Here is an 11,808-nt window from a genome sequence, read left to right as displayed (position 1 = left end):
ACTCTTGTTAACATCCTCAATTCCCAGAGGGTGAAGCTGTGTCACTGAGACGTGAAGTGCCCGATTCAAGGTCACCCAGTGAGYAAATGGCACCGAGAGTTTATCAACTCCTTGCATTTACCAAGGCGGCTCGGCCCCTTCGGGAAGGTTTTGGCGAAAGATGTGTTCYGAGGATAAAGTTTGACTTGCCGTCGCCGCGCTCAAAAACTGCGGAGGCGAAATTTCTGCAGGGGGYGGGGGGAGAGGCAAAAAGTGCAGCGCCGCTGGAGGGGCCCTCCCCAAAGCAGGCAGCCCCGGGCTCTCCGACAGCGGCGGCCGCAGGTGCGCGGGCGGCGGCGGCGGCACCGCGACCGACGGGGCGGGCGCGGCCCGGCGGGGCGGGACGGGGCGGCTCCGCGGCCCGGCGGGGCGGGACGGGGCGGTGCGGCGCGGCGCGGCGGAGCGCGGCGGCGGCGGGAGGCGGGCGCTGTCCATGGCCCTGCGGAGCGCCGGGCCGCCCCGGGCTCCGCCACCCCGTCGAGCCGAGTGATGGGCAACACGGTGCACAAGACGCTGGCAGGTAACGGCGGGGCGAGGCGACCCTGCGCGGGCAGCGGCGGCTCCGCGGCGCGGGGCTGCTGCCGGCCGCCGCGGGGAGCCGGGCGGGCTGCCGCGGGCAGCGCGGAAACTCGCGTCTCCTGTGCGGAGACCGCTCGGGACGGGCGATGCCCGGGCGAGGCTGCGGGGTCCCCGTCGCTCTCCCCCACCCCCCAATGCCCGCACTCCTGCGAAGTGGCCTGAAATTAAGCTTTCGACAATAAAAAACCAAGGGGCGCCAGGCACAGTGGGCGTCGCGGCGGTGATGCTTAGGCAGCCGGGGAATATCCTGGTGCGTGTGACACAGATCGACAAGAAGAGGGTGAAGCGGAGCTGTTCTTGCAGCCGAACTGGAGACCTCCTCCAATCGAACCTTTTTTTAGKGGCTTTCTTTTAAATCTGCCCCCCCAACCATTTTTAAAGGACTTTTATGCAACTGTGCAGTGAGTGGTTAGAGTTAGTGGAGGAAAACTATTTGAAAGCAGATCTGAAATGTTTGGTAGAGTGCCTTGATTTTAAAYTGCCTTTTTAGAGAACGCTGCTTGTATACGAGAGATGTGCAGGTTCTTTTCAAGTTCAGAATTGTGGTGCTTTTTCCTCTTCAGAGAGTCGGTGCATAATAAAAGCCGCTGGTTTCTATAGAATCAACAGTATTGAATTACTGAGCCCTTGCCAGTCTGTGTCTTCAGCTAGTTTGCTTTTCTTTTCCTTTCTCCTCTTGCAGAGTTCCTGCATTGCATGCTTTGTATTTTGTGTTCCCATAAATAAAAAGGGTATTATTAAACTTATTTAAAGAAGCAGGAGGACCTATTGAGCACACACACATGCCTCCCTGTAATCAGCCAGGGAGCTGAATATAGAAATAAAGAGAGAAATAAATTTGCATTTGGATGTGCCTTATATTGTATTTGCAAAGAGAGGGTGCTTAGGACCTTCAAGGCACAGAAGAAAGCTTCTAGACTTGTGGTTTAGCTATGAACCTGTTATTAGATTTCTAGCTGAAAGCTTATGCATTTCATCTCGCTATTACATTCGTATGGGAAATTAGCTTCTTTCACTGTAAAGTTTGCATTTTATTTAATACCTCACAAACTGATAAATAAAGGCATTGAAAGAGTGCATGACCTTGGAGAAAATTCATTTTGTCTGCAGGCTTTTCAGCCTAGAGGCAATATCAAGGCTCATATGCAAAGAGCTGAGAGGGCAATGGAAAGATCCTTGGGTCAGGGGAGGACACTTTGATAAGGCTGGTGCTTCCCAATAAAAAAGAGCTGTACCTCCTGGGAAGTGGGATGCAGCTGTGAGCTCTTTTACAGAGGGCTGAGGTTTGRATCAGCCTTTCTGCCTATTGCTGGAACAATCTTTCCTGAGCAGCCTTCACATGCACAGCCTTACACATGTGAATTTAAAAAAAGAGATGACATCAGTTGTATCGCAGTTCTGTGATTAAAGAGTTCCTAGTGGTGTTTTTACAAAAATTCTTGAGGAAGAGGAAAACTTTGATGGAAAAACTTAAGACCTGATTATATAGACCTCCCAGCTCCAACGTTGTTCTAGTGGCCTAGAAAGTCTCAGTGCTGTCTTGCCAGGTGGAAGCTGWCTATAAAGCCTTGCTTTGCTGGGGATAATCCATTTGCAAACATTTGTCAAATTGCGCAAGGCAAAAAACATGCAGGACACTTGAAAACTGTTTGCTAATGTGCTGAAAGATGCTAAAAATGTCTCTTCCCCAGATTCAGCTGTGTTCAATTTTTATGGAATAATGACAGTCAAAAGAGGCTGTTAACATAAGACAACATAGAAATTTTGCATGTTTACATTTTTAAAGTTTATAAACATATATTTTGTCAAGTTGGATATGAAGCAGTATTTTTTTTATGTGGCTGCTCATATTGATCTTCTTGGTTGCACTGTTTGTCTTTCATTATCCAAATGAAATTTCATTATCCAAGAGAAGCAGGTTTAGAACTTTTCTTGGACTGGTTGTTTTGAACATAATAAAATTTTCCTTAAGGCTGAATTACTGGATGAAATTCTATTTATAAATGCCATGGTTGCTTAGCATTACTCAAAGATATTCAATCAGAGTTAAGTCTTTCCTCTCTCCATTAAAAAAAAAATCAAAATGCACCTCTTTTTCATCCTGTTAGACTGAGCAATGAACTTTCACTCTCATTTTAACTAACAAAGGAATTTCCCTCTTCTGTCCCAGAGGCTACCATAGTTTGTTTAAAGAAGAAAAAAAMCAACAACTCAAATCTAAGATTTGCCAACTCGCGTTAAACTTCTTATTAACTGTAGAAGCATACAGGTGTTGTTCCTCTTCTTATCATTTTATTCAACAGGCATAGCTGAATGTGGAAAACGTCTTTCCATTCTGATCAGACGTAGAGAAAATCTGGAAGGCATCCATTATTTGGCTCACAGAAAAGCCAAACAATCAACAACTTGGGGTTTACATATAAATGTAAATACTCTTCTCAAATAATGAAATTCACTTTTAAATGCTAGTGAACACAATTCAACTCTTTTTTATATATAAATACATTGGAATGGGTTTTGTGGGTTTATTGCATCTTTCAATCCTGCCCAGCCTCACCCTTTCTGACCACATTTCCATTTAATGATACCAGAACACATGCTATTGATGCTGGAAAAATTTGTATTGGGAGCTTGGGAAACTTCTGCTTGCCAAGTATCTCACGGTTAACACACAGTGCATGAAGGCATTGTCAAATTAACGGCGAGGTTTCTAACTGGAGTGGTATTGAAATGAGTAATAGGCTGGGGCTAATGAAAGGCAGCTTCTATATTTGAACTGGTTGAGGAGGCATTTGAATGGAAAAGAGCTGCGATGTGTCAGATATGCTTAACAACGGTCCTGAGGTGGTGGTGGAAATTGCTCTTATCTAGATGACAGCTAAATGATACACACAGCCCTGCTCCTGCGGCTGCTCTGACCCTAGCGGGACGACGGGAGCCGCTGCGCCCGGCCCCTTGATGGGCGAGCTGAGCCGAGCCACGGCAGTTCGCTGCTCACCCATTTCCGACCCTTCTCCATCTCCAACAGGAGCAAGTGCAGGGAGGGAATTTACGCATGGAKGTAGATGTTTCGCCTCCTTCCCCTTACCGCTGCCCATTATTTGGGATGATTTGCGGGCTGGTGGTTAAGCAGGAGTGAATTCTTTATTATTGAGGCATGTCATTTTTCTGTCTCCTGTGGGTGATAAACTAGGTTTGCAACATTGCAGTCAATGGGTGGAACTTGTTCTGACCTGCCGAGCGGGCTGGGAGGCCAGGCGGATGTTGCCGGTTGATACGTTGCATGCCARTATCTGAGTCCATGGCCCCAGACCGACGCTGTGGCTACTGGTACCGGTGGTGCCGATGAGTTGCTGTCTTCTGTGTTAGCTCGCTGGGGAGCGAGCTTGCAAACGGCACACGTCTGCACACTGCCTTTGTGCATGGTGCTAATTTCTCCACTTTAAGGCACTTTCATAACCATTCCTTGCCAGACACTTTCACCAGGGCTCAGCAAATGGCCAATAGCTGGATGAGGGCTTGAAATCTCGTCTGAAGAAGCAAAAAGCCTAGTGGTACTGAGGGCAAAAAATTGCTCGTCTGACAGGCTGGGAGAGGCTAAAATCCCCTTGACCCGGAGAAGCCTTTCCCTGGAGCTGAAAAGTGCTAGGAGATAGTTGGGGATAACGTGCAGGGAGCAAGTGCCCTGGTGGTGCGGGGAGGCTCTGCGCAGCGCGTGGACAGCTGCTGCCGCGGCAGGGCAGGGCGGGCGGCAGGCAGGCACTCGCCGCCCCGAGCACGAGCAAGGAACTTGCCAGTTGGGTTCCAGCTGTTGATCCTGGCCCAAATAGGGCCGTTGGTATTTAATGAAGCAGCCGCATTCCCTTTTAAGAATCCRGCTGGGATCTGATTGCAATGCTTCTCCCACTGCCTTTCTCACAACTGCGAGGAATATCAAGTATGACTGGCATTTGTGTCTGGTAAACACAAGGGAGAATGGGGCTTGTTCTCGGAGAAATGACTTTAATTTCGTATTTTCAAGAAATTATTCTGTGCTTTTCAGAAAATGGTCTTAATRATTAACCCTTTCTCAGCAAGTCAAAAATCCCAAGTTTAGACCACTATCAGACTGATGCTTCCTCCTGCATGTCTGAGGCAAAAGAGTGGTGGTCAGAGGGTCCCACTTAGAGGAGCGCAGCAGGAATTTATAGCTTGTGGGTAAAAGATAATGATGTTTCTGCGTATCCCTTTTAAAATACTGGTACCTGTTATCATAATATATGCACTTCTTTCTTTTATATGAAATTAGTAGCAAAGACCACCTAGTGGAGAAAGGACTATCTGCCTTTATCATAGGGTAAAAGCTCAGCTTGAAGGAGCATTTTTGTTTTGATTTGTTCTCRTCCCTCCTTCCCCTTTGGTTACTAATGATACACTGTAGGAGGAAATATCAGTGCTATGAGCAGGGAATTAATTCAGTAAATTGGTTTATTTCCAGATTGACTTCAACAAAACTACAAAATAACACTTCAGGTTGTTCTGGTTTGAGTGAAAAAGATACCTGTTCAGACCAGTTTTTGGCTTGGGTTTGGTTCAATTCGGTGATTACAGGTGTTATGCCTGCCTCAGTAACAGCCCTGTTTTTTGTCTGTTTTCACACCTCGCTTAGTCCAGGAGGTGAGATTTCTGGAGTCTGTCATTGCTTTTGCTGCTTACTCCCTGTCTGACCTTTGAGCAGGTGGCTTCACCCTACCATGTCTCTCTTTATACWTAAGGGAGGTAGAAAACACTGGCTCACACAGGTATATGAGAGTTAATTAATTAACATCCAGACATGAAACATCTCCAAGAAAAAGGTCACTGAAGTGCAAAAATAGATTAATTTGCTGCTTCTTTTGTTACTTTCTGCTTTTCCACTCTTCAAAAGAAACCCGTGAAACTGCTCAGCCTTCAGTGTGATTTAGAGCTGGAACAGGTTGATCATATACAGAGGACTATCTTTAAACAGCCTTGCACAGTACATACCCAAAAATGTGCTGCAGCCAACTGGCACGCTGAATTCCCTGCTATCATTGGCATCTAGATTGCTGAAACTATACGAACAACTGTGCGTGGATGCAGGAAGACATCACCTATCAAGACAGTCCTAAGTGGAGCTGGTGCCCCATGGCCTGTTGTGCTGTCAGGCACACACAGCACGCTGCCAAGTGTGTCATTAAAGTGAGAGCATGTTTCAGTACCCTCCACTCTCCCGCYGTATAGTGCTGTCCGAGCGCCTCCTTTTCTATTTTATTGTTTACACTTTAGAGGGGATTGTGTTTCTGGGGGGCAGGATATCTAGGAGACGGCAGTTTTATCCTTTTGTTGCTCTAGGTAATTGCCACAGGTCAGTAGGACCTCTGCGTCACTGCCTGACCCTGGGATAGGTATTTAAAATCACACACCTACATCTGTGTTTGTAGGCAAAATTTGTATATGCAAACAGCCCTCACTGCAGGCAGAGAAGTCACTGCTGCCCAGCACGTTGTAATTTGACAACTTATGTAGGTGCTTAAATATCTTCAAGGTGTTTAAGCAGTCAAGTTTGAATGTGCAGGCATTAATGTTTACTTGACATGAAAAGGGTGAGTCACTTTGAAGTTTATGCCGTGCTTCCCATTATAGTAAGGATCCTCCTTGTATATCATGTTCACTGGCCTATGAATTGGGAGTGCAAATACACACCTTGGTCCTTGGCATCCACCACGGCTTTGGCATTCAGGGCAGTTCAGCTTCTGAGTTGCGCTGCGGGGTGGGCAGGGTCCTGCTGCACCATTCGCCTTGAAAGGAAACCTTTTCCCAGCAGCATCCAGCTGTTTACAGAGCCTGTCTGTGCTGCCTGGTAGCTAAAATAAGCGCTAAGGTGGAGCATGCGCCTCACCGCGGYGGACGTGGTGGGTTTCCGAGAGAAGCGGGCAGGCGAAGGGGTTGAAGTGGGCAGGGGGGAGAGTGAGTGAGAGCCACGAGCGGGAGATCCTCTGTGGGGACCTCTCCACAAGCCACAYGGTGTGACCCAGGTGCAGCCCAGGMTGAGCCACGGAGACACGTGGCCCATCTCAGCGTCCTTATGCAGGAGCTGTGCGCTGTCTCCTCCATGTCTTTGGTTCCAGCCCCTGCCCACCCATCTTCCCCCTTTGGTTTGTCTCCTGTCTTCTCGTGCCCGGGGTGGTCTGGCTTTCTGAGCCTGCTTCTTGCCATGGCAGCCAAAGCGCATGGCTGACTGACAGCGTGTACCTTCCCTGCGCCTAACGAGCGACTTGGCCACACACTCTTTGGGGGCTTCCTGGCATCGAAATATAGCTTGGCCACAGAGCCATTTTCCAGACTTCGCCCCAAGGGCAGACGTGTGCTCACTTATGAACTGACGCCGAGTGAGGTGAGTGCCCAAACGGCCCGTCAGGAGGCAGCTGGCCGGGCATCCAGGCTCAGCAAAGCTTCTCTCTCTGTGGCAGCTGGAGGAAGCTTTGCTGGAAAAGCATTTCCATATTTTGTTTGTTTCTCCTCATTTAGGCAGTTTCTCCCCCCTTGCCCTTGGTGTTGGTAGCCTTCTGGGTCCCAGGGGGGCTGACCTCCCAGGTTGCTGTGCTGGTGGCCCCAATGTCCTTAGGTTGCAAGGTCCTGCTGCCTCTCCAAAAACCTCCCCATCCCACTACTTGGCCTGKGGAACAAGCAGCAGGACCGCACAGCTGTGGAAGTCAGCGCAGCCCCCTGCCAACAGTTGCTTTGGTAGGTGTCTGCCTAGGGGACRCCGTGCTTGGCCGGGAGCAGGTGTCATTTGCTTTGTTTGATCCTTGTCTTTCTGGTTGGCAGCTGTATTTTTTGCCATGTGTTAAAATGCATGAATCACTGGCATTGAGATGTCTGTCTGAAAGCTGTATCTCAGCATACCTGTGCCAGCTTTTCTGTTCAGACCTAGATGCCCTGTTGTCTTAATTACCAAGTGCTGGAACATGAAATTCCTGGTGGCTGAACAGATGCAGCAGGGCTTTGGGGAGGAGGGAGGGAGTGGAAAGTGATTTCTTGCTTGTTAATTTGTTTTTCCCTCTGTGTCCAGGGAGATCTTTTCCTCTGCTTTGTGTTAGCAAGGCTTTCTTTCCTCCTGGGAGTTTTTGCTCTCCCAGTTCTTTCAAACCTCTGGCAGTGGTGTGGATTGGAGCTCTCCCACCGAGAAAAACAGACCAGGTCCCTTTCCCTGCTGCAGCAAAGCCTTCCTCCCTCCTTTCCACACCACCAGGAGGGGTGTGAAGAAACCAGATCAGAACAATCAGAACATAAGAAATGACTCCTCACTTGCTGAGGGAATTACACCTGAGGATCCTTAAGGAAAAGCCATTTAACTACATTTCAGAGCTTTCCAGTACAGCAGGGAAATCATACTTTGGATATCTTTAAGAGCTGCCAATTCTTTAAAAGGTAAAAATGGATGCAGTTGTGTTTATAGAGTTGTCTGCTAGATGGTTGTATATAACAGCTTGTGTTGTCTCTGTATTCTTCTTTCACTGTGGATATTTACATAATAATGAGACTTTTGTACTTTAGGATTTCTCCGGTTTTAACCATCCATTTGTCTATGACTCTTGTTTTCTTGTGATTGCACTCCTGATGGCATAATGTCCTGTGACTACATGGGAGAAATAACTATTCAGACTACATAAAAGCAAATCTCTCTCTTTCACAGCCTGTATAACAACACAGAAAAGATAGTCAATCAAGGGAGAATTTTCCTGAGAGAAAGTTTTCCATCAGGTTTTCAAAGGTTAGGGACAAATAGTTGTTTGGTTTTTGCCCTCCTCCATAACTAGAGTGTTAAAACTGCTGAACCCTGCTTGACAAGCCACAGATAAAAGATAGAATATCCCATTTGGGAGCAGAAATGAAATAATTTCATTCAGGTTTATCTTTCTTTCCTCAGAGATAACTAACACTGGCAACAGCTTTTCTGAATTTGTTATCTATTTTGGTCTCATCAGGGGCATTGGCTCTCAGCTTAACATGTTCTGTAATTTATGGAGTAGAGTTCAAAAGTTATCTCCACTGTTTGATGCTAAGGTTGAAAGCATAATTCCTAATGAGGGGAAAATGCTATTTCTTGGGGTCTTGAACTTGACATTATTGTACAGACCATTTTTTTGGTCATTTGAAACGCTTGGCACCTGCCTCACAGCTGGGGCTGGGATCCTACAGAAGGAAYGGGTCTGGGCTCCCCGACACACAGACCTGGCAGAGGAGTTGATTACCGCTGTGTAAGCCTGACCTTGCGGGTCCCACAAAAGGTCTGTCTGGTTTAGTGTCCTGATTGCAACCACAGTTGCTGCTGAGAGGAGGAGGGGACCAGCCAAGGCTACAGTGAGTGACTGTCAGTGGACGAAGACAGTCCAGGACGAGGAGTGGATGGTCTCAAGGAAGCAGCTTGGTGGGATTCACAAGGTGGTCTTGGTGGAGTGTGTAAATYGGAATAATCCTTTATCATTGGAGATCTTGAAGAACAAGTTTGTTATTCATCTATTAGGCCTAACAATAGTACAGTTGGTCCCATCAAAGGGAAAAGGTGGGCTAGATAATCCCTAGAGGGTCTTTCAAAACATGTATTTACAAGAAATGCCTATTTAAGAGAYTGTTCTTCAGAGCTGCATTCTTCAGGATGCCTGTAACACCTCTTGGTTACCTTCTCCTGCAAGGTGAAGGGCTTTCTGACCACGAAAAACGTCATTACCTGCTAACTRGGTTTTGCTTGTTAGACTGTTGCTTCATTTTTAGTGATAAAGAGCATTAACTGGTGTATTGTGCAGTTTCCATTGTGCTGACTTGGAAAAAAACAGAGATAGCTTTCATTGTGGCAGTTCATGGGGGTAAATGTCACAACGGAATAAGTGTTTAAGTGGCCCAACTTTTATCGGATAATCAGCGGCAGATCTGCAAYGCAGTGCTCCCTGGGACTCCACTGCTGGCTGGCAAACGCAGCCTGCTCTGCTAATGCTAGCATAAATCAAGCCTAGTGGGACTTTTCTAGAGTAAAAACATAGATGGGACTTGCAGGCTACAGAGATATCTGGGAAAATGGAATATTGCTTCTTGAGTAAAAGCTGGGTTGGAGGAAGAGGGAAGCTGTGTGTCGCAGGGATATGCAAATCCAGGGCTCTCCGAGAAGCTATCCACATGATGCAGAAAGAAAAGACATGACAGACCGAGATTTCACAAATAGCCTAAGCACCGGGACAGAGAGAGTCTTGTGATGAATTCATGACTGAAGTGAGCCATTTGGAGAGGAAACTGGAGAGGTTCTGAGAAAGGAAATGGTATTCCCTGGCTGGAGCTGCGAGGGAAGAACTCTTCTAGCATTCAAGCTGACAGATCGGAAGGGAAGGAAGGTTTTCTGGAACAAGAGCGAACTGGAGAGTCGCTGAACGAGGGGCCGGCTCTGCAGTGTCGGTGTGGGGACGGAGGAGCGCTGAGACTTGCAGTGCTAGCGAGCTGGGGAGGCCATCCCCAGAGAGCAGGGCACGGGCCGGGGGGACTGGGCGACTAGACCGGTTTCAGTAGAGGCATCTGAAAAATGAAAGCTGAGGACCATGCGGGCAGGGAGTGGAAGCCTAAAGCCCACAGCGGTTCCCTGCGCTCGCATGGAGGAAGGCTTGCAAGTACTTCAGTATGCCAGGCATTTTTGATGATCTCTCCTGGAAAGGAGATGTCCTGCTCAGAGTATGAGGCAGAACCTCATACTGCTCTCTGATTTGTGAGTTTTAAATACCAATGGCTGGGTGATTCGCCGGCAGCATAGCAGCGCTGTTTGTGCTGCCAGTGTGATCAAAGGGAGAGGGTGAGTGAGAAGGACAGATGCTTCGCAAGTCAGAATTTCAAGGAAAGCTATCTCAGTTAAAGTTTATAAAAACTAATCTTAACCGACAAAACCTAGAGTGTGTGTTCACGGCCTTGAGCAGCAGTCTGTACGGAGTCATGCCAGGGGACTGCTGGGGATATTAGGAGGACCAGGAAAGGATAGAGCAAAATCACAAGCGAACAAACAAAGAAAAAACCCAAATCCTATTAAGTATCTAGAATTTTCTGATTCTCGGTGTTGTTTCCAAAAGTGCCTTAGGCGTCTTGGGGCAGACTTAGTCTGACTGCGCGTTGAGCGGTGTCTGCCCACCAGCAATGGCGCTTGCCCTGCGCTGTGGATGCTGGCCTCGTATCGACAGGCTTGGCAGCTGCAAGCCCGTGCAGGAGAGCTTACCTCTCCTTCCGCCTTGTAGATTCAGAGATCTGCCGGCAGATCCCTTTACATAAGACCTTTTATATACACGGAATTGTCCAGGAAGACAGATTTTTCGGAAGCAAGAATACCTTCTTCCAAATTAGCTTTGTCTACAGCTTACGTTATCCACGTTGAGAAGGCATGTGAGCATGCCAAATACCAGCGTCTGCACGTGGGTACTGGCAGTAATGAATCTGCTGCCCGTTTACACCCTGCTTTGTTCCAAAATAAGTTTCATGTCTAGACAAAGGATGCAGCTCACCTGCAAGGCTCAGCTATCTCTTCTATTTGTTTTGCTATTGCATAGTAATTAAGCTATTAATTTATTTTAAAAGGTTCCAAGAAATGTCTTTGCAACCCCACTGTTTATGTTAGAGAGAAAGTCATAATTTATTGAATTTGTATGTGTTCATTGGAGAAATGTGCTAAGTGATTTTTCTGTATCCTAGTAACCAACTGTGATTGCTTTTCCATGAATAATCTTWATGGTTTAACTTGACCAGCCAAATCTAGAAAGGAAAACTCAAGTGAATGTAAAATAAATGTATAAAGCCAACTAATTACAAGGCACAGATAGCTTTTGCAGGTGAGTGAGAACAAGATTTTTTCCCCCTCATTTAACTACATAATAATCAGATTGACAGTTGCTATCTTGAGAAGTTGATTTTAYGCAGGAGAGTAATAATGAAAGTTTGAGTAGTTAGAAACTGAACTCCAAAACTTGATTTGTTTAATAGTCATAATTAATGAATTGGTTAAAACAGTCTTCCCCTCCCCAAACAAGAAATGTGATATTTCTAGAATTTCTTAATAGACGTGCCAAACCTTTCCTCTCTCCTTCAGAAGGGTGGCAGGGCCGGCAGCCCGGGGTGCTGGGTCCCCCGGGGCTCTAACTTCCCCACTCTGTTGTAGGCTCCCCA

General features: G+C 47.1%; 1 protein-coding gene across 1 annotated transcript in view; it reads left to right on the top strand.

Moving 5' to 3' along the window:
* The first annotated feature begins 443 nt into the window (after nucleotides 1-443).
* The window catches only part of NEURL1B (neuralized E3 ubiquitin protein ligase 1B), a 38,824-nt gene continuing 27,459 nt past the window's right edge, over nucleotides 444-11,808 (top strand). The window contains exon 1 of the mRNA XM_085298076.1: nucleotides 444-559. Coding sequence (XP_085154202.1) covers nucleotides 529-559 — 31 coding nt within the window. The 5' untranslated portion in view covers nucleotides 444-528. The remainder of the gene's footprint in view (nucleotides 560-11,808) is intronic.

Source organism: Rhea americana, unplaced genomic scaffold (genome assembly GCF_003343005.1).
Source record: "Rhea americana isolate MKP2758 unplaced genomic scaffold, rheAme1 scaffold_135, whole genome shotgun sequence".
NCBI lineage: Eukaryota > Metazoa > Chordata > Aves > Rheiformes > Rheidae > Rhea > Rhea americana.
This window is presented reverse-complemented; position numbering and strand designations above follow the sequence as displayed.